This window comes from Meles meles, chromosome 10 (assembly GCF_922984935.1).
Source record: "Meles meles chromosome 10, mMelMel3.1 paternal haplotype, whole genome shotgun sequence".
Lineage (NCBI taxonomy): Eukaryota > Metazoa > Chordata > Mammalia > Carnivora > Mustelidae > Meles > Meles meles.
Window position 1 is genome coordinate 15,411,763 of NC_060075.1, and position 23,129 is coordinate 15,434,891.

Sequence of the window (23,129 nt, forward strand, 5' to 3'; positions counted from 1 at the left end):
ATGTGACTTGGCATCTTTGTTTACAGGTGAGAGATTGTTTTGTAATTTATTTTCTTGTACTGGTCTTATAAATGATGTAAATCGTAAGTGATCTCAAATTTAGAAAACCTCATTAAATGATTTCCTTTTTTTTTTTTTTTAAAGATTTTTATTCATTCACCCAACAGAGATCACAAGTAGGCAGAGAGAGAGGAGGAAGCAGGCTCCCTGCTGAGCAGAGAGCCCGACGCGGGGCTCGATCCCAGGACCCTGGGATCATGACCCGAGCTGAAGGCAGAGGCTTTAACCCACTGAGCCACCCAGGTGCCCCCCCTCCCTTTTTTTTTTTTTTTTTTTGAAGATTTTATTTGTCAGAGACAGAGCGCACAAGCTGGGGGAACAACAGGCAGAGGGAGAGGGAGAAGCAGGCTCCCCGCTGAGCAAGGAGCCTGGTGTGGGGCTCGATCCCAGTACCATGGGATTAGGACCTGAGCCGAAGGCAGAGCCTTAACCCACTGAGCCACCCAGGAGTCCCTAACTTATTTCTTAAGACACAATTTGGCATTTACATTCTACTGGGCCCAGGGCTCTTAACGTCAGTCTGAAATCATCTCTTACACCAGCCCTGACCACGCACCTATAGGTGGGTCAGTCACAGGCATCAGTGGTACCTTCCTCACCTGTCCCGCCAGCTCGGCAACACTTTATATAAGATAGAAATTCATCTCTTGGTTGTGGCTGGAGTATGGTTATAGAGGTGAAACGTGCCCCTAAAGTCATTTATGCCAAATATTTATTTTGAGGGGAGCAGTGGGGGATAACAAGAGGGTGTTATATGGAGGAGTTTTTAAAACTATGATTTAATTTATGTAAAGGTTAGAGTCCACTTTTGTTTAAGACTTTTGATTGAGTCCATTTTGGTCATGTATATATTTTAGAAAATTGTCCAGCTCATCTAGGTTTTCAAATTTCAAATTTGTTGATACAAGGTTGTTCCCAGTGTTCTCTTAGAAGTCTCAAAAATCTGCTGCATACGTCCCATCTGTCATTGTCATGCTGTGTATTGTGACTTCTCTCTTTTTTCTTGGTCCTCTTACTGGAGGTTTGTGCATAAACTTCAAAGAACGGGGCGCCTGGGTGGCTCAGTGGCTTAAGCCTCTGCCTTGGCTCAGATCATGATCTCAGGGTCCTGGGATGGAGCCCCGCATTATCAGGCTCTCTCCTCAGTGGGGATCCTGCTTCCCCCTCTCTCTGCCTGCCTCTCTGCCTACTTGTGATCTCTGTCTGTCAAATAAATAAATAAAGTCTTTTAAAAAAACACTTCAGAGAACAAGGGCTCTTTTTGCTGTTGTTCTCTTTATTGATTTTGTGTGTGTGTGTGTGGTCTCATTAATTTCTACTCTTTGTTTTCTCCTTTAGCTTTTTACGTTTTTCTAGCTTCTTGAGTTCAGTACTTAGCTCATTTATGGTCAGTGTTTTTTATTTTTAATGAAGTATTCAGCTGCATTTAGCAAGCTTTATTACAGAGTAATTTTATTTTTATTTCTCTTTGGTAACTGATCTGAGTTTCTCTTTAACCAGTGAGTTATCCATTAACACTCCTTTTTATTGTTTGTTTCTAATTTAATTTCATTTTGGTCAGAGGATGTTCTTAATTATTTGGAATATTGCAGATTTTTCTGTTGTTCTCTACATTGTCTTTTCACTGATGTTCCATGTGTGCTTAAAAAGCATGTGTTCTCATTGAGTATATATGTTTTGTTATATACTGTTAATTATGCCATATAAATCTCTGACACTTGTGCTAGATTTTTCCTGGCTGAGCTAACAGTTTTTCAATAAGATGATGGTTTTGTTCCTTCCTCCATATAGTCCTGACAGTTTACTTCATATATTTTGAGGCTCTCTTGTTGCTTCCTAACATATGATTGGCTTAGTCTCATGGATTAACCTTATTATGTTGTTATTTTGTACTGGTTTGGGCCTTAAATTTTATTTTCTCATATGTTCATATATTGACATAAGAGGTTAGGTTAGGTTAACATCTTTCCTGATGTCTCTTTTTTCCAGACCTTCACTTGTAACTTTTCTTTGTTGCTTTGCTTTAAAATCATTTCTTGTGTATATATAGCTGATCTTTATTTTTTTCACTCAGTCTGCTATTCTATGTCTTTTAGTAATGGATTTGATCCATTTATATCTATTGTGGTTACTCACATATTTGGACTTAATTTCTGCCATTTTATTTTATATTTCTTCTTAACCATCTCTTTCATTTTCTCCTTCCCTACCTTTTATTAGAATGAATCAGTTTGCTTTTCTCCCCCCTTCTCCCTGTGCTTTCTTCTACTGGTTTGGAATTTGTTCACTCTTTTTCTTTTATTATATATTATTATTATTATTATTATTATTATTATTGTTACATAAGAATATATTATAGCCCTTAAATATTGAAAATGTGTACCCACAATGTCTTTATTTGTATCTGTATTTGCTGTCTGAACAATACAAAGCCCTTGAAGGTGTTCTGATCTGCCCTAGTCTCATCTTCCAGATTATTTTTGTCTTCTGTTTTTGTTTCATGTTGTTCATAAGTTTCCCTAATTAGACATTATTTTCTAAGCAGGTACCTATTTAGATTTAGATTTGTCTTTTTCAGTGGTTTCAAACTTAACTTTTACAGCATTTTGGTATCCTTTTCCCTTCTATTGGGCTAATTTGGTTTCATATGTTTTATTTAAATGTTGGATCTACCTGGGTTTAATTGAATATAAGAAACATGGTCTAGCTTTGTCATATCTAAATGGCTAACCAGTTGTGCTTATATATTTTACTGAATAATCCATCTTTTGTATATTTGAGTCTATTCTTGAATTCTCTATTGTGTTCTAATGACAAATTTGTAGATTCATGTATATATGGGGACTTATTATATAATAAAGAGGGCATTTCGTGTTGTTGGGAAAAGGATACAAGTTAGTTGTTGGTTCAATGTGACACTTTTAATTACAGTATTTTCCATATCTAGTAGGGTAAGTCCCCCTTGTCAAAATTCTTTTTCAGAATTTTCCAAGTTGTTTTCACACTACTATTTTTCCTAGAACAACTTTGAAGTCACTTTATAAATATCTTCTTCTCCTAATTTCCCCCTAAAGCCTAGAAGGGCTTAATTGGGATGGTGTTGAAATTATTAGTTAGTACCTAAAGAGAATTGATACCTTTATAATATTAAATATTTTTATTTTGATAAAACTATGTTCCCAATCTTCAAGTCTTTTTATATTCCTCAACAACATTAAAAAAAAAAAACACCCAAAACCAAGACAAAAAACTCTTATTGGAAGACTGAATTTCCTGAGGGAAGAGTTCTCCTTATATGTTTTTTATTTCATTTTTGTTCTCCTTTTTTTTTATGTACATTTTTTTAAAAAAAATTATTTATTTATTTATTTGACAGAGAGAGATCATAAGTAGATAGAGAGGCAGGCAGAGAGAGAGAGAGGGAAGCAGGCTCCCTGCTGAGCAGAGAGCCCGATGTGGGACTCGATCCCAGGACCCTGAGATCATGACCTGAGCCGAAGGCAGCAGCTTAACCCACTGAGCCACCCAGGTGCCCCTTAATGTACATTTTTAATTTGATGCTTAAGGAAAACCCTATGAGGTAGGCAAATACTATTAATTTTTATGCATTTTATTTATATATATTTTTAAATTTTTAAAATATTTACATCCAATTAGCCAATATATAGTACTTTCTTTTGTCAAATCAAGAACTGATCTTGGAAAAGAAAAGGGAGGAATCCAAGATTCTAAAGTGAGTACAGTTGACTCTTGAAGAACACAGGGGTTAGGGATACCGACTCCCCATGTGTCTGAAAATCCATGGGTTAATTTTGACTCCTCAAAAACTTCATTAATAGCCTTCTATTGACCAAAAGCCTTCCTGGTAACATAAATAGTTGTTTAACATATATTTTGTATGGGCAGCACCTGGGTGGCTCAGTTGGTTAAGAAACCAACTCATCATTTTGACTCAGGTCATGATCTCAGGATCATGAGATAGAGCTCCATGCTTGACATGGAGCCTGCTTAAGATTTTCTCTGTCCCTCTTCCTCTCTTCCTCTCTCCTCCTCTCTCTCTCTAAACAAAACAAAACATATATTTTGTATGTAGCATGTATTATATACTGTATTCTTATAATAAAATAACCTAGAGAACAGAAAATGTTAAGAAAATCTTAAGGAAGAGTAAATACATTTGCAGAACTGTGCTGTATTTATATATATATATATATATATATATATATATATATATATATATATCCACATTTATGTAGACCTGCACAGTTCAAACTCATGTTGTTCAAAGGTCAACTATAATTTATCTTTCCAGGTGTGGTTTTTTAAAAATTTTAATTCCAGTATAATTAGTGTACAATGCTATAGTACTAAGAGGTATACAATATAGTGATTCAACAATTTTGTACTTACTCATATCTCATCATGATAAGTGTACTCTTACTTTCCTTTGCCTATTTTACCCACCCCCTACCCCCAACTTCCCTCTAGTAACTATCAGTTTGTTCTCTATAGTTAAGAGTCTGGTTTTTTTTAAAATTTGTCTCTTTTTTCTTTGTTCCTTTGTTTTATTTCTTAAATGTCACATTTGGGTGAAGTGATATGGTATTTGTCTTTCTCTGACTGACTTTTTCACTTAGCATTACACCCTCTAGTTCTATGTCGTTGCAAATGGCAAGATTTCACTCTTTTTTATGGCTGAGTAATACTCCACCACATATTTACACCAACACTTCTTTATCCATTCATCTATGGATGGATACTAGGGTTGCATCCATAATTGGGCTGTTGTGAATAATGCTGCAATAAACATAGGGGTGCTATATCTTTTCAAACTAGTGTTTTCATATTCTTTGGGTAAATACCTAGTAGTGATGTCATCTTTGGAGATTGTTTCCTTTGCTGTGTAGAACCTTTTTATTTTGGTGTGGTCTCAGTAATTTATTTTTGCTTTTGTTTCCCTCATTTTAGGAGACATATCTAGAAAAATCTTGCTATGGCTGATGTCACAGAAATTACTTCTTTTGCTCTTTTCTATGGTTTTTATGGTCTCCTATCTCACATTTAGGTCTTTAATCCATTTTGAACTTATTTTTGTGTATGCTGAAAGAAAGTGGTCCAGTTTCATTCTTTTGCATGTAGCTGTTCATTTTCCCCAACAGCCTTTGTTGAAAGACTTTGTCCCATTGCATATTCTTGCTTCCTTTGTCAAAGATTAATTGACCGTATAATTGGGAGTTTATTTCTGGGCTCTCTATTCTGTTCTGTTGATCTACGTGTCCATTTTTTGCTGCCAGCACCACACTGTATTGACTACTACAACTTTGTAGTGTATCTTGAAATCGGGGATTGTGATACCTCCAGTGTTGTTCTTTTTCAAGATCACTTTGACTATTCAGGGTCTTTTGTGGTTCCATACAAATTTTAGGATTATTTGTCTAATTCTTTGAAAAATGATGTTGACATTTGGTAGGGATATCTATAGATTGCTGTGGATAATATAGACATTTTAACAATATTTGTCCTCCTAATCCATGAGCATGGATATTGTTCCATTGCTGGTGTCATCATTTTGAAGTGTACAATTCAGTGGTATCAAATACCTCCAGAATTTTGTCATCATCCTGAACAGACACTCTCTTAGGCAGTAACTCCTCACTCCTATTCACACCCAATCCCTGGAAACTTCTACTTGCTGTTTCTATGAGTTTGCCTATTCTCTATTTCCTATAAGGGGAATTACGCAGTATGGTGTCTGGCTTATTTCACATTGCAGCCTGAAACAGGCGTTCACTAAGGCTCATCTCACGGTGGCATCCCCTTTGAGACATTGGAAACCTCTGCACCACCGAGCTCGATCGCCTGCCAGTCCCCCTGGATAATAGTGGCTTTTCCATCCAGTCTCTTTCTTTCTTTTTTTAAAAGATTTTATTTATTTATTTGACAGAGAGATTGCAAGTACACAGAGAGGCAGGCAGAGAGAGAGAGGAGGAAGCAGGCTCCCTGCCAAGCAGAGAGCCCGATGGGGACTCAATCCAAGGACCCTGGGATCATGACCTGAGCCAAAGGCAGAGGCTTAACCTACTGAGCCACCCAGGCGCCCCAGTCTCTTTCTTTCATGCTGCCACCTCTTGCCCCAAGCCCTGTGATGTCATCCAGCACAACACGGTCAGACAAGTGTCTTCAAGCACCGATACCACCCCTTCTGTTCGGGACTTTCAGTGCCTCCCCCACGTTGCCCCTCTCAGTCCCTGACTGTGGGTGAAGGCCAGAACCCTTGTCCTGACATTGAAGGTCTTCCACAATCTTTATCCGTCAGTCTTTGCCTCCTTAGATCTGTGGCTAAGTGCAGATTTTGGTAAGAGGAGGATTGACAGAATACAAAGATGCTGGACATATAACCGAGCAATAGGCATCCCCAGAGAGATGGGGAATGACATAAACAGGGACACCAGCAGTACTGAGAAAAGCTGTAGGTTCTCACCAGGGCTGGCTTGCCTGTGGGGGGGAGGCTGTTCTTCCATTTTTTCCCCTTCCTGGTTTATTAAGTTGTAACCGACACACAACAGTTTAACGTGCACAGTGTGTTGACTTGATACACTTGTATACGGCAAAGTGGCAACTGCCACAGAGTCGGTCAACACCTCCATCATATCACACAATTACCATTTCTTTCCCTTTTTTGTGGTGAGAACGTATTGCATGGAGCACTGGGTGTTGTGCAAAAACAATAAATACTGGTCCGCTGAAAAAAATAAATAAAAAAATGAAAAAAAAAAAGAGAGACTCTCTTAACAACTTTAAAATATATAATAAAGTATTGTTACTGTCCTAAATCAGGGAGACTCAATTCTGATAACAACAACCTTCTCTCCTCCACTCCCATCTAGTCTCCGTCTTCATGTTCCTCACCCTCTACCCGCCCTCTTACATCCTTCTCCTCTCTCCTGCTTTGTCTTCTTCTTGCTTTCCTCCCTTGCCCGCAGCCTACAGCTTCCATCCACATGCCCATCTGATGGCTTCTCCTTTATGATTGTCCCTTGTGCGGGGGCCCTGTGGATACAGAGCTACAAGCCTTGGAGCCTGCCTTCAAGTTTCTTACAGCCTGTTAGTGAGATGAGCCTCATACAGCAAAGAATCACTAACACAGCAGCCAGATGTTAGAACCGGGTGAGTGGCACCGGCAGCAGGGCGTGGGGTCAGAGCAGAGAGATGAGCACTAGGGCAGCAGAGCCTCTCCGAGGGGATAATTGAGGCGTAAATTGAACACAGAGGAGAGGCAGCGTCGGGGGAGGAAGGAGACGGAGTGCTGTGAGCCAAGACCAGAGAGGCAGGAATGTGCAGTGGGTGTGGTCATGTCATTGCCATGAGAACGTCATGCCGAGGAGGCTGGACAAGACGGGATGCCCAGAGCAGCCTCTGCACCTTCACTGCACACACACAGTGATGAGAAGCTCTGGGGACCAGCTAAGGAAGGGCCACACTATAGATGAGTGAATGAGTCCACCAGTTTGGATTGTAGTCAAAGGTTCATGACCACATAATTTCTTTGAATATAATTTATGACTCATTGTGATTCACTGCAGACTCAGCATTCTGAATCTCTAGTACACTTGGAGAGGGGAATCCAAACTCTAGGGGGCCAGTCAGGGACGTCGGGCAAGACTCAGGACTAGTGTTTAGGAGACCTGACCCAGGCTGGCTCTGCTTCCAAACAGCTCTGTGACTCTGGGTAAGTCACTTACTCTCTCTTGGTCATATAGTCTATATTGGAGAATGGGAGGCTAGGATGACTTCAGAGGTGTTCTAGTGATGTCTAACCAGAGCCCCAATATGGAAAGCAGATGAAAGGGGACAGTCAGCTTTTCCTACAGTGATCTCTACGAGCTGAGCCTAAAAGTCATTGGATCAACAAAGTTACGTGGCTGGCTCAGTTGGTAGAGCTAGGGGTTATAAATTTGAACCCCACCATGGGTGTAGAGATTACTTAAAAAAAATTGTCACTGGAGTAAGTTTCTTCAAATTTAACTTTGTGTGACAACAAAATCCAGGACACCTAGGATCACACTCCTGGTCTGTCTAAAGGGGGGCTTTAATTCCAAGTCTATTTAGGAGAAAATAATAGTTGGTTTTCAACTGAGTACCCCCTACACGCACGCGCACACACACACACACACACACACACACACACACACACACACGGTGTTCTTAGCTTTAGTTTTTCCTTATGTTCCTAGCTTTAAATAAAAATCCATCACTGCTCAATCATATATAATCCATCTTTATTTTTCTCCAAAATATTGGCTATAGCACTGACTATGGATAAGAGCCTTTGCCAATGACCCTAAAGACACAAAAAGAAATCGGGGATTCCATCCTCTTTCCAAATGTAAGCCGTTCTTTTTTGTACACAACTCTCATGCTCGTTTTCCATGCTAGCTTTTCATTTTAATGTGAAGTTTAAATGAATCTCCCAACAGTTTTACGGTTATGCTTTTCTGTTCTTTTTTTTTTAAGAATTTATTTTTATTTATTTGACAGAGAGAGAGAGAGATCACAAGTAGGCAGAGTGGCAGGCAGAGAGAGAGGGGGAAGCAGGCTCCCCACCGAGCAGAGAGCCCAATGTGGGGCTCGATCCCAGGACCCTGAGACCATGACCCGAGCCGAAGGCAGAGGCTTAACCACTGAGCCACCCAGGTGCCCCACGGTTATGCTTTTCTTATATCCTCCAGTTTTCTGTGTTTCATCCCACTGCTCACCAGCACTGGTGAGAAGAGGAGGAGGGGAAGGGTTAGAATCTTCACTTCAATGGGCTGGTCCTTGCCAGTGAAAATAAAAAGCATGCAAAGACTGACTGGCCGAGATGGACGAGTAGAAACAGTGATCTGTGGGCCAGGCGAGCTACACTCATGCGAGCCCCATTACATTGCCACACTGTTCTTACTTTCTGTTCTCTAAAATACTAGAGAATGCTTTGCCAATCTGTGAGCCGCTAAACCTAATCTGCCTGTCTCTTTTCACCATCCCAGGAAAAAAGAGGAAGATTTGCAGACCTCTTGGATGCTAAATATTTACGGACCACATTACAGATCTGGGTCATATGGTAAGAATGTAATTACTTCAAAATGACTTTTCAATAAACACAGAGCTGACTTAAGTAAATCCACTCAGTGCCAGTGGGGAGTAAAACCACAAGGCTGACTCGAGCAATGTCTTATCTTTCTGCTACCACCACCAACTCACCAATAAATAAACCATTTTTTTTTAAAGGAGAAAGAAAGTATCTACGACTAGATTTTTATTTTTCATATGAGCTCACTTTCTAACCTTTTGTAGTCTGGCCTTTTTCCTCGCCACATGACAGAAAGGGATCCTTTGAAGTCACCAATAATCGAATTCAATGCGATAGACTCTGGTGGTTTCCTTTGTGCCCCACTTCTCTGTAGCTGTGACCTTGAGTACACAAAGATTTTCTAAACAAGATACACAGAGTCCTACTGCATTAAATTAGGAACTCTGTGCCATGAGAGATCATGAAGAATCTGAAAGGTAAGGTCACCAACTAGGAGAAGAAATTTCTAAAATACACACCCAATTAAATTTTATATATATATACACAACTATAAATATATATAAAATTATATATATAATTTTTTCCAACAAGAAAAGATACCCAAACCAGTAGGAAAATAGGCAAGAGACTTGAACTGGCACTTGACCAAAAATTGTATCAAATAAATGTATGAAAACATGCTCAACCTTAAAATCACCAGGGAAATGCAAATTAAAACCAACGAGACCCATTACAAATCCACTGGAATGGTTAAAATTAAATTAATTATGCCAATTAACTATCCAATTAGATTAACTATAGCAAGTGTTGGGAAGAATGTTAAGTAACTGGAACTCTAACACACAGCTGACTGGAGTTCAAAGTAAAACCACTTTGGAAAATGGTTCAGAGGTATTTATCACAGTTGAAAATATGCATAGTCTATGGCTCAGTAATTCTATTCGTAGCTTTATATCCAACAGAAATGCATACATATGTTTACCAAAATACATTTGCACGAATGTCCTTAGCATTATTTTATTTGTAACAACCCCAAACTCTAAACCAGCCACACTCCATTCACAGTATAATGGATACACTGTGTTACATTCATAAAAATGAAATACTTAAAAAAAAAGAAATATTTTTCAATAACAGGAAAGAGAAAACTAGTTATCTACATTCAATATGGCTGAATCTTACAAACATCCTAACGAGCAGAGGAAGCCAGACACAGATACATATTCTGTGATCCCATTTATATAAAGATAGAAAGCAGGCAAAACTAATCTGTAGTGATTAAATTCAGGAAAGTGTCTACCTTTCTCAGATAAAATCATTATTAATAGGCTGGTATGTTGCCTTTTAAGACTTTAATTTTAATTTTTTTTAAAGATTGTATTTATTTATTTGACAGAGATCACAAGCAGGCAGAGAAGCAGGCAGAGTGAGAGAGGGAAGCAGGCTCCCCGCTGAGCAGAGAGCCCAATGCAGGGCTCGATCCCAGGACCCTGAGATCATGACCTGAGCTGAAGGCAGAGGCTTAACCCACTGAGCCACCCAGGCGCCCCAAGACTTTAATTTTTAAAAAATACTCTCAATATTTAGGGGCACCTGGGTGGCTGAGTGGGTTAAGCCTCTGCCTTTGCTTAGGTCATGATCTCAGGGTCCTGGGATGAGCCCCGCATTGGGTTCTTGGCTCGGCAGGGAGCCTGCTTCCCTTCCTCTCTCTCTCTGCCTGCCTCTCTGCCTACTTGTGATCTCTCTGTCTCTGTCAGATAAATAAATAATAATCTTAAAATACTCTCAGTATTTGGAAATTGAACTAGAGTTACTGTACTTTTTAAAAGATTTTATTTATTTATTTGAGAGAGAGAGAGCACAGCAGGGGGAGCAGCAGTGGGAGGGGGAACAGCGGTCCCCCGCTGAGCAGAGAGGAGCTCTGCTCCTGAGCCACCCAGGAGCCCCAAACTAAAGCTTTTTTAATAACAAGAGGAAGTATTGTAACTACTGGGATTTTTTTTTGACACTTTGTTATGAAAATTTTCAAACGCGTACTAAAGTGGAGGATACCATGATGACCTCTGACTGATCCGTCCCCCATAACGGACCGTCACTGGTAGTCACTCCCGGTTGCCTCGGCTGTTTTCCAGGGCCACTTTGAAGCAAGCCCAGACTCCATGACCCTTCATCCCCAGATACTTTTTTGAGAGTCTCAACTGCTTGAGGACATTTTCTTAGATGATTCCACTCCTGTAATTAACAGACAAACAATCATCTCACTAGTATTGGCTGATGCCCGCAGCGCTGGCGATTTCCCCGGCTGTCCCTGTACACGTTGTGTACAGCTGACTTTCCAAACCACTTCTGTGAACCTGAGAGGGGCTCCAGGGGCATGTCTGGGGGGCTGATATTTCTTTCCTTGACCTTGACACATGCAATGTTCTGTATGTTATTATAATTTTATCTCAATACAAATATTTACCAAAGAATAGACAGAAAAAAGACAAGAAGTAGATATAAAGGAAAAAAACTCCCGGGCTGCTCCTGGCTGGCTAGAGACAGCTTTGGGTCAGGCAGAATTCTAAAGATTACCATGACCCCCACCCCCCAGATCACCAACTCCTGTTGATTTAATCACACACTAATTTGGGTGCTGGTGTGAAGGGACCCCACAGATGTAATTAAGGTTACCCGCCTTAAAATCGGGAGCATATGCGGGATGAAGCAAGTGGGCCCAATCCACTCACTTGAGTCTTTCAAAAAGTAGAGAGATTTCTCCAGCTGGAAAGAGAGACGTTGCAGAAGAGAAAGCACGAGGTGAGGCGGGGAGGAGAGATTCCTGGGCAGAAGGACCCGGGGAAAGAAGGGAGAAGGGAGGAAGGGAGGGAGGAAGCAAGCAAGCCTGCCTGTAGAAACGGAGAACAACAGGTCAGCAGTAGCAAGGAGACGGACATGCACTGTCCAGCCCCAAGGAGCTGAGCTGTGCCCCCCAGCAAGGCCTCGGGAGACCCACACAACTCCGGGCCTACAGAACAGAGGAAATAAATGTGAGCTGTTTTAAGCAACCACGTTGGTGCCAATTTGTTAGAGCAGAGACAGAAAGTGAGTCCAAGCTTTAAATTTCCTTCACCGGCTGTGGGGTCCTCCCGGATCCAGACCCAGGCTGAGCCTGCAAAGCCCTTTCCCACCCGGGGCTCCCCTGCACGCCCCCATCGGGTTCCCCAGGATAGGTGCGCCCAGCCTTTGGAGCCCTTGCCCCTGGGGCCTCCCACCCGACCACTCTCCCGCTTCCCCCCACTTCTCCCCACCTCTGCTGGTGCTGCCCCTCCTTCGGGCTGGCTTTTCTAATGAGCCGTTTCTCTCCCTTCCAGGCTGGGAATCTCTTTCGCCTACTACGGGGTCATCCTGGCCAGCGCGGAGCTGCTGGAGCGGGACCTGGTGTGTGGCTCGGGGGCCAGGTCCGAGTCCCAGGCCGAGGTGGCCGTAACCCTGCCGGACACAGAGGAGAGCCGCAGCCCCTGCCGCTGCCACGTGTTTGCTCCCTCCGACTACAGGACCATGATTATCAGCACCGCTGGCGAAATTGCTTGTAAGTGTCCACCTCAGTGTTTTGGGTCCCTGTCTGTTTGGGGTGGGGGGCCCTGTCCCAGACGTGGCTCCCGCCTGACCAGAGCTGAGCACGTCCCCACACCCTGCTCACGTGTCCCCCAGTGTAGACTGGTGTGGGGAGAAGTGTGCAGGACTAGAGCTTTGAAGTACTGTATCCTATCAGTTCTAAGCTGCATCCCCCCAGCCCCCGACCACCACTTTGGAAGTCTCTGAAATTGAGATGGGTCTTACAGTGGGTCCTGAAATTTCATTTGCAGCACTGTTTGCATGTTGGTGGACATAAAAGAATAGTCCTTAAAAATCAGTGGTGCCATCAATTTGATGGCAAACGGTATAAATCATTCAAAATACAAATCTAGAAGGTTTGCAATTAACGATAGACCTACATGTTCTAAGAAGCATCTTGGGCAGAAAGTACCCTTTCTGTACACACCAGTGCTCGTCCTTCTTGGACCCACGAGGAAAAGCCTGGGGAAGGAGTCAGGAGGTGGATGACCACGGGACTGGATTTGGGCTGGAACACACATGAGGTCTGGATGAAGTTGCCTCTTTCTGAAATGACAACGGGGAATCCTTGGTAAATGCCACTTGCTTTCGAGGTTTCAGAAATTGTCCCTGTCATTTCTTTTTTAGTGAATCCTCTCAATATCCTGGGCATTAATTTCCTGGGAAGACGGCTGAGCCTTTCTATCACCATGGGATGCACAGCCTTATTCTTCCTTCTCCTCAATATTTGCACATCAAGGTATTTTTCTCTCTGATTGCTTGACAATAATCTAGGTTTGTGCGGTGGATTTAAGTTGTGGTTTCCGGACCCATAGCGTTCAGTGGACATCAGGGCAAGCCCCTTTGACTTGGGGAGTAGTGAATGCGTTCCTGGTTTGACTGGAATGGCCTTCCCTGGTACCCACCACTCCCCCTCCCCTCTTCTACTGACCCGGCCCCGCCTCTGCGCTCCCAGGGTACAGGTGTGAGCGCAGGTGCAGTCATTCCGCCCACGGAGATACTAGGATCTTTATGACAACCTTCGCGGAACCTCAGGACTCTAGTTGTTTTCCAAATTATCTGGACCATTGTTATGATAGGTTACCTATTTCCCTGAGCTATCTGTGGGGTAAAAATTCATTTCACTCTCAATTTGCAATCCTAGAATGTCCTCAGTTGTGATCTCTATCGTTACGCAAACCACATCATTTCCCAAAAAGGGTGGTAGCAGAAGGGGTGCTCATCTGGGGCCCCAGGCTGGAACAGCACACTTGGGGGGGGTGGGAAGGACAGATAGGGAGTTGGGTTGAAGGTTGGGGTCCAGCATTTACTTTAGGACCCCACAGTCAGGCCAGAAGAGGAACAGTGCGTCTTCAGGACCTGGTTATCTGTGGGCGGGTATTAGCATCTGTAATGCTAAGCTGTGTGATGTGAGCTCCTGTCAAGGCCATGGAAAGCCCTCCATGCTGCCTTTTCTAACTTTTCTGGCATCTTGTTCCCTAGCGCTGGCCTGATTGGCTTCCTCTTCATGCTGAGGGCTTTGGTGGCAGCCAACTTCAACACCATCTACATTTACACTGCTGAGGTCAGTTGTGGGTTGGTTACTCCAAGACATGCAAGGCGAGCTACTTCGATTTCACCGAGTGTAATTTTCTTTTTTTTTTAATTTTAATTTTAATTTTTTATTTTTTTATAAACATATAATGTATTTTTATCCCCAGGGGTACAGGTCTGTGAATCGCCAGGTTTACACACTTCACAGTGTAATTTTCTTTATAGCTCCATCCACGTCATTGCAAATGGCAAGATTGCATTCTTCTTGATGGCTGAGTGATATTCCGTTGTAGATCCAGACCACATCTTCTTTATTCAACAGGAGCTGGACATTTGGGCTCTTTCCATCATTTGGCTATTGTGGACATGGCTGCTATAAACATTGGGATGCAGGTGCCCCTTCAAATTAGTATTTTTGTATCTTTGGGTTAATACCTAGTAGAGCAATTGCTGAGTCATAGGGTAGCTCTCTTTTTAACACTTTGAGGCACCTCCATACTGTTTTCCAGAATGGCTGTATCAGCGTGCCTTCCCACCAACAGTGTAGGAGGGTTCCTCTTTCCCCACATCCTCCCCAACACCTGTTGTTTCCCGTGTTGTTATTTTTAGACATTTTGACAGGTGAGCGGTGGGGATCTCATTGTGGTTATGATTTGCGTTTCACTCATGAGTGTTGATGAGCATCTTTTCATATATCTGTTGGCCAACTGTATGTCTTTGGAAAAATGTCTATTCTGACCATTTTTTAACTGGATTATTTTGGTTTGGGTGTTGAGTTTCATAAGTTCTTCATATCTTTTGGATACGAACTCTTTATCAGGTATGTCATTAGCAAGTATCTTCTCCCATTCTGAAGGCTGCTTTTTAGTTTGAGTGATTGCTTCCTTTGCTGTGTAGAAGCTTTGCATTTTGTCCCAATAGTTTAGTTCCAATAGTCTATTTTTGCTTTTGTTTCCCTGGCTTTAGCAGACCTATTTAGTAAGAAGTTGATATGGCCGGTATCAGAGAAGTGACTGCCTGTGTTCTCTAGTATTTTAATCATTTTCTGTCTCACATTTTTTTATTTTTTATTTTATTTTTTAAAAATATTTTATTTATTTATTTGACAGAAGAGATCACAAGTGGGTAGAGAGGCAGGCAGAGAGAGGAAGGGAAGCAGGCTCCCCGCTGAGCAGAGAGCCCGACGGGGAGCTCGATCCCAGGACCCTGAGATCATGACCTGAGCCTAAGGCAGAGGCTTTAACCCACTGAGCCACCCAGCCGCCCCTTCTGTCTCACATTTAAGGCTTGCATCCATTGTGAATTTATTTTTGTGTATGGTGTAAGAAAGCGGCCCCATTTTCATTCTTCTGCATGTTGCTGTCCAGTATTCCCAACACCATTTGTGGAAGAGATGATCTTCTATTCTATATTCCCTCCAGCTTTGTCAAGGATTAATTGGTCATACAGTTGTAGGTTCATTTCTGGGCTCTCTATTCTGTTCCTTTGATCTATGCGTCTTTTTTGTGTGCGAGGACCACACTGTCTTGAGCACTACAGCTTTGTAGTACAGCTTGAAGTCCAGAACTGTGATGCCTCCAGCGTTGCTTTTCTTTTTCAAGATTGCTTTGGCTACTTAGGATCTTCTGTGGTTCCACACAAATTTTAGGATTATTTCATCTAGTTCTGTGAAAAATACCAGTGGTATTTTGATAAGGATTGCATTAAATGTGTAGATTGCTTTGGGTAATAGAGGCATTTTAACAATATTCGTTCTTCCACTCCATGAGCATGGAATATTTTTCCATTTCTTTGTGTCATCTTCAATTTCTTTGACCAGTGTCTTATAATTTTCAGAGTACAGGTCTTTCATCTCTTTGGTTAGGTTTATTCCTAGGTATCTAATGCTTTTTGGCATAATTGAAAATGGGGTCAATTTCTTGATTTCTCTTTCTGCTGCTTCATTATTGGTGTATAGAAATGCAACAGATTTTTTTTTTTAATCCTACCACTTTACTGAAATTGTGTATCAGTTCCAGCAATTTTTTAGTGGAGTATTTTGGGTTTTTTATAAAGACTATGGTGTCATCTGCAAATAGCGAAAGTCTGACTTCTTCCTTGCCCACTTGAATGTCTTTTATTTCTTTTTGTTGTCTGATTGCTGAAGCTAGAACTTCAGTACTGTGTTAAATAATAGTGGTGAGAGTGGATATTCCTGTCTTTTTCCTGATTATAGAGGAAACACTCTCAGTTGTCTTCATTGAGAATGATAGTAGCCATGGGTTCTTCATATATGGCCTTTATTATGTTGAGGTATGTTCCCACTAACCCTGCTTTGTTGAGGGTTTTTATCATGAACAGATGTTGAAAGATCCTGTGGTTCTTACTCTTCTATTAATGTGGTATGTGTATCCTTTTGACTGATGGGCAAATGCTGAACCACCCTTGCAGCCCAGGAATAAATCCTACTTGATAGTGGTGGATGGTTCTTTTAATGTACTGTTGGATTCCATTTGCTAGTACATTACTGAGAATTTTTGCACCTGTGTTCAGCAGGGATATTGGCCTGTAGTTCTGTTATTTAGTGGAGTCTTTATCTGCTTTTGTTATCAGGATAATGCTGGCCTCATGGAATGAATTTGGAAGTCTTCCTTCTATCGCTTTTTTTGGAATAGTTTGAGAAGGATGGGTATTAACTCTTCTTTATTATCTATCTATATATTTATCTTTTTTAAGATTTTTTAAATTTATTTGACAGACAGAGATCACAAGCAGGCAGAGAGACAGGCAGAGAGGAAGGAAAGCAGGCTCCCTGCTGAGCAGAGAGCCTGATGCGGGGCTCGATCCCAGGACCCTGGGATCATGACCTGAGCTGAAGGCAGAGGCTTTAACACACTGAGCCACTCAGGCACTCCTTAACTCTTTTTTAAGTGTTGGTAGAATTCACCCGTGAAGCCATCTGGCCCTGGACTTTGCTTTGTTGGGAGATAGTCAATTACTTATTCAATTTCTTTGCTGACTATTGGCCTGTTCAAGTTTTCTGTTTCTTCCTGTTTGGTTTTCGTAGTTTTTATGTTTCTAGGAATTGATCCATTTCTTCTAGGTTGTCCAATTTGTTGACATAGAGTTTTTCATGATATTCTCTTGTAATTGTTTATACTTCTGCGATGTTGGTTGTTACTTCTCTCTCATTTGTGATTTTATTTATTTGGGTCTTTTCTTTCTGATAAGTCTGGCTCTAGGGTTATATCGATTTTGTTTTTCAAAGAACCAGTAGCTGGTTTCATTGATCTGTTCTATTTTTTTCTAGTTTATCATTTATTTCTGCTCTTTATTATTTCCTTCCTTCTGCTTGCCTCATTTTTCTTTTTCTAGCTCCTTTAGGTATAAGGTTAGGTTGTTTATTTGAGATTTTTCTTACTGCTTGAGGTGGGCCTGTACTGCTGTGTACTTCCCTCTTAGGATCACTTTTGCTGCATCCCAAATGTTTTGGCCACTGTGTTTTCATTTTCATTTGTTTCCACGTATCTTTAAATTTCTTCTTTGATTTCCTGCTTCACCCATTCATTGTTTACTAGCATGTTGTTTAACCTCCACATATTCGTGGTATTTCCAATTTTTTTTCTGTGGTCGACTTCGTTTCATAGAGTTGGGACCAGAAAATATGCATGGTATGGTCTCAATCTTTTTGTACTTGTTGAGGCCTGACTGTGATGTAGAATGTGATCTATTCTGGAGAAGGTTCTTTGTGCACTTGAAAAAAAATGTATTCTGCTTTAGGATGGAATGTTCTGGATGTATCTGTTAAGTCCATCTGGTCCAGTGTGTCATTCAAAGCCATTGTTTCCTTGTTGATTTTCTTCTTAGATGATGTGTCCTTTGATGTAAGTGGGGTGTTAACATCCCCTGCTGTTGCCATATTATCATCAGTGAGTTCCTTTGTTTGTAATTGTTTTATATATTTGGGTGTTCCCACTTTGGGGGCATAAGTATTTACAACTGTTAGATCTTGTTGGTTAGACCTCTTTATTATGACAGAATGCCCTTCATCTCTCATTACAGTCTTTGGTTTAAAATCTAGTTTGTCTGACTTATTGCTACTCCGACTTTCTTGTGACACTCATTTGCATGATAAATGTTTCTCCATCCCTCACTTTCAATCTGCAGGTGTCTTTAGGTCTAACATATGTCTCTTAGGGGCACATATAGATGGCTCTTGTTTTTGTATCCATTCTGACACCCTGTGTCTTTGGACTGGAACATTTAGTCCATTTACATTCTGGGTAATTTTTGATACATGTTTAGTTACATCTGCAGTTTTCCTCTGTTCCTTTCCTTGTTGCTTTTGGTCTCTCCACTCAGAGTCCCTTTCAGTAGCCTGCAGAACTGGTTTAGTGGTCACGAACTTCTTCAGTTTTTGTTTCTTTGGGAAACGCTTTCTCTCTCTTTCTATTCTGAATGACAGCCGTGCTGGAGAATATTCTCGGCTGCAGATTTTCCCACTCAGCACTTTGAGTATATCATGCCACTCTCTTCTGGCCTGCCAAGTTTCTGTTGAGCAATCTGCACTAGATTTATGCATCTTCCCTTGTAAGTTAGGGACTTCTTTTGTGTTGCTGCTTTTAGGATATTTCCTTGATCACTGTATTTGCAAATTTAACTACAATATGCCTTGGTGTTGGCCTGCTCTTGATTTTGATGGGAGTTCTCTGTGCCTCCTGGATCTGGATGCCTAGTTCCTTCCTCAGATTTGGGAAGCTTTCAGCGATTAATTCCTGAAGTAAATTTTCACACACACCCCCACCTTCCTTCTCTTCCTCTTCTGGGACTCATAGGATACTGATGTTACTACATTTGACGGAGTCACGGAATTTCCTAAGTCTGTTCTCATCCATAATTTTTCTCTCTCTCTCTCTCTTTTTTTTTTTTTGAAGATTTTATTTATTTATTAGAGAGATGGGAAGAGACCACAAGTAGGCAGAGCAGCAGGCAGAGGGAGAGGGAGAAGCAGGCTCCCTTGCTGAGCAGGGAGCCCGACGTGGGGCTCGATCCTAGGACCCTGCAATCATGACCTGAGCTGAAGGCAGATGTTTAACCGACTGAGCCATCCAGGTGCCCCTTGGGGAGGACTTCCTTTATTTTCGGTAGGACTACTTTATACATTTATAGCTCTAAAGTAGAAGTCTTCTGTTTGATTCCAGAGCTTAACTGTTTGAAATTATACTTGGAAATTAAACACATTTTGCAGGGGAGCCTGGGTGGCTCAGTGGGTTAAAGCCTCTGCCTTGGGCTCAGGTCATGGTCCTAGGGTCCTGGGATCGAGCCCTGTATTGCGCTCTCTGCTCGGCGGGGAGTCTGCTTCTTCCTCTCTCTCTGCCTGCCTCTCTGCCTACTTGTGATCTCTGTCAAATAAATAAAATCTTGGGGCACCTGGGTGGCTCAGTGGGTTAAGCCGCTGCCTTCGGCTCAGGTCATGATCTCGGGGTCCTGGGATCGAGTCCCGCATCGGGCTCTCTGCTCAGCGGCGAGCCTGCTTCCCTCTCTCTCTCTCTGCCTGCCTCTCTGTCTACTTGTAATTTCTCTCTGTCAAATAAATAAATAAAATCTTTAAAAAAAAAATAAAAAAAAAATAAAAAAAAAATAAAAAGAAAAATATTTTGGAATTTGGTCATTTAAAGGCTCATTTCTAAGTGTTTATTTTTCTGATACTTAAAATTCAATGTTGTGGTGCCTGAGAACCTGAATGTCCTCTATTTCATAGCCTATATACCTGTAGAGAACAGCTGGTATTTGCTATATATGGAAGCCTGGCTGGGGGAGGCAGGGCAGGGGACTCGGGAAAGCAGGAGCCCAAGCTAACCGGTTCTTCCTATGCTCCGCCCTCCAGGTCTACCCCACGATGATGCGCGCTTTGGGGATGGGGACCAGTGGCTCCCTGTGTCGGATTGGAGCAATGGTGGCACCGTTTATATCCCAGGTACAGCCCAGGAGTCTCTGTAGGGGGGATGAGTCTAAAGGAGATGGGAAAAGCAGGACACTGGGTTCTTTCAAGTGAAAGGTTTAAGCGGGAATTGCTGTTGACGTCATGAGTATTCTTTTTTTTTTTTACATATATATATATATTTTTTCAGCATAACAGTATTCATTGTTTTTGCACAACACCCAGTGCTCCATGCAAAACGTGCCGTCATGAGTATTCTTGAGGGGGTTGTTTTCCCATTGTTGGGTGAATTTGGGTAGAGAAAGAGGCTAAGTAAATGTTTCCAGGCTTGTAATTGGTCAATAGCATGTATTTCATTGAGTGCACGATTTGGATTTTGTTGGGCATTGTTGCAGGAAGAAGGAAAAGAAATGGAGGACATGAGGTGCTTGAGCAATTGAATATGAGTGGGTTTGAACCTGACCCTGTCCAGGGGTACAATGGAGAAACACAGCATGGAAAGGCAGGGAGGGGAAGTCTAGTGCTAGGGGAAACCAGGTCCTGAGATAAAATCCAGAGGTGGCCTGGGCTCATGGATGGACCCTTGTTTCTGGAGGGAAACAGAGGCAGATAGGGTGACCAGGGTGGTCGTGTTTTCTCGAAGGGCTGAACTCTGCCTGCACTGGTCCTTTTCTTTTGACCACAGAAATGGAAATCCACCTGAGCGGGCTGCCTTGGGAGGTTCTGGTCCAAGCAGTGGAGGTGATAGGGACCCAGACCCGTTCTTCCTCATGTCTGTCTGGGTCCGTGGTCACTTCTTCACCTTTCTGAGAATTCAGGATTTATGAACCTCTCCCTGAAGGCCAGTGTGCTATGCTTGCCTGTGTCCTTTGCCATCCCAGGAATCCAAAACGTGGATCCTTAGATCCAGCCACCAGAAGACATGGTTGTACTCTCTCTTCCTCCCAGAAAAGGGACTGTCACTAGCCAGGTCTGGTCAGATGTTCATACTCGAGCTCAATCGGCTATGGCCAGGGGTCAAGATTATCTGTAAATGCAGCTGGGGAAATGAGTTTTCAAAGGAAGGGGGTTTTGTGGGCTGAGCAGACAGACTGTCACGTGCATTTCCTATAACTTAACACATTTTGCCCCCCACTAGGCTGTTACTCATTTGTTTTTGACTATTTGCGGAATGTTAAGGAAAAATGAGGGCAGCTTTTGTCTAGTGATTTTCAAAGTTTTTTTGTACTGCTTTCACCATTTTCAGAAAAAAACACAGTGGTAAAAGATAGAAGTAAGATATGAATCCTGTTTCTGGATGATCCAGCTCTGGTCTAGCTTATTTTCTGAGCTTTAAGTAGAAATTGCATCTCTCTGTTTCTCAGCCACTTGAATCCTGCCTTTGGGGTATTCGCGGGTATTTTCCCTGGAGACCACACAACTTTTGGTGGCTTCGTGGATCGGGAAAGATCACCAACTGTGTCTAGGTCTTCTGGGGCCATGGGCTCTGACCTGCTTTAGCCTCCTGTGGCCAGGGAGTTGCAGCCTTTTACAGTGAAATCACTTTTCTCTCAATGTCCCTTCGTCTGTAAGATAAAGATCAAAACAGCACCCACCACATAGGTTTGTTCTGAGTATTAATACATGGAAAATACTTAGCCCAAAATTGGACACATAGTAAACACTGAATAAATGTTACCTAATAGCAATGATCACTAATAATGAAGACCAAGTGTTCAATGTTTCAAATAAGTATCTCTCAATAATAAAAATACTTTTTTAAAATCTGGTATGTTGAAGACGGTGCAACTGGGATGTTTTGCTTTCTTGACGGGTTTGGATGGGAGGTCAGAATCCCAGATCTGTTCGCTCCTAGGATATCTGCTGGGTTTGGGGTGGGGTGAGCTGCTCCCCTCAGAGAGGAAGCCCTTGGCCTCACTCTCGGGAGCTGATAATCCGTCCGCCTTCCCTTGGACGGGCTTCTTAAACGTGAGTGCGTATCAGAATTACCAGGCATAACTTGATAGCGAGAAGATTGCTGGATTCCACCCAGAGACTGAGGCTGAGTGTGGGGCCACCAGGGTCGTTCTAACAAGTACTCAGAGCAAACCTGCTGAGACTGGCCTGTGGACTGCCTTCAGGCCAGGCTGTCCACAGGGAGAATAACAACTGGGAGAGAAGCTTTACTTTCACTTAATTCTTCCTCTTGCTCCTTCCCTTCTCAACCCTCTTCCCCTTCCTCCTCCTTCTCCTCCTCTTTTTGCCTTTCATTTAGGAACTTCTTAAAATGACCCATTTAACAAGTTGACTTCAAAGTACTTGTCTGCAAATCTACATACAGTTTGGCAGTTAGAAAACACACACACACACACACACACACACACACACACACACACACACACACAACTCCGCTAAGCTACAGTATCTGACCGCATAGAACTGAGAATCCTTTTATTCCAATTCAACCTTCAGCCACCATTCGTTGCCCCTCACTCTGTGGGTGGATTGTTCCAGTTCCATTTATTGGTGTCTGTAAAGCAGCCAGATGAGGTTCCAGGGGTGGGTGGGAGCTGGCCTGCACGGGCTTGTGAAAATGAACTTCTAAATTTTCAAGCAATTCTGCGATCTGGTTGATGTCCCATCGGATCACGAAATTACCCGTAGTGGTAGTATTTGGATCCTGGACATCGGCATCCGGTAGCAGTGGGACTTTTTCGGGGGAAAGGCTATTGTTGAAGCGTTTGGCGGCACACCACCACGAGAGTCTCTCTCTCAAGAGACTGGCATTCCAGTTGGGAATTTACCAATATGCAACCAATTAAGAGAATTCCACCTTATAGAAGGGCTTGGGAGGTAATATGATAGTGAGGCAAAGTACTGACAGGTCTTTTTAGGCAAAACCTCTCTGGGAAGGTGACAGTGGAATTGAAACCTGAAATACGAGAAGCTGACAACTGACAGAGAAAAAGC

At 42.2% G+C, this 23,129-nt stretch overlaps 1 protein-coding gene across 1 annotated transcript in view; it reads left to right on the forward strand.

Moving 5' to 3' along the window:
* SVOPL (SVOP like) overlaps positions 1–23,129 on the forward strand; it is a 67,375-nt gene that overhangs the window by 22,935 nt on the left and 21,311 nt on the right. Inside the window, exons 9-13 of the mRNA XM_046020243.1 lie at positions 9,087–9,160; positions 12,484–12,701; positions 13,355–13,466; positions 14,210–14,291; positions 20,127–20,216. Of these exons, the coding sequence (XP_045876199.1) occupies positions 9,087–9,160; positions 12,484–12,701; positions 13,355–13,466; positions 14,210–14,291; positions 20,127–20,216 (576 nt within the window). The remainder of the gene's footprint in view (positions 1–9,086; positions 9,161–12,483; positions 12,702–13,354; positions 13,467–14,209; positions 14,292–20,126; positions 20,217–23,129) is intronic.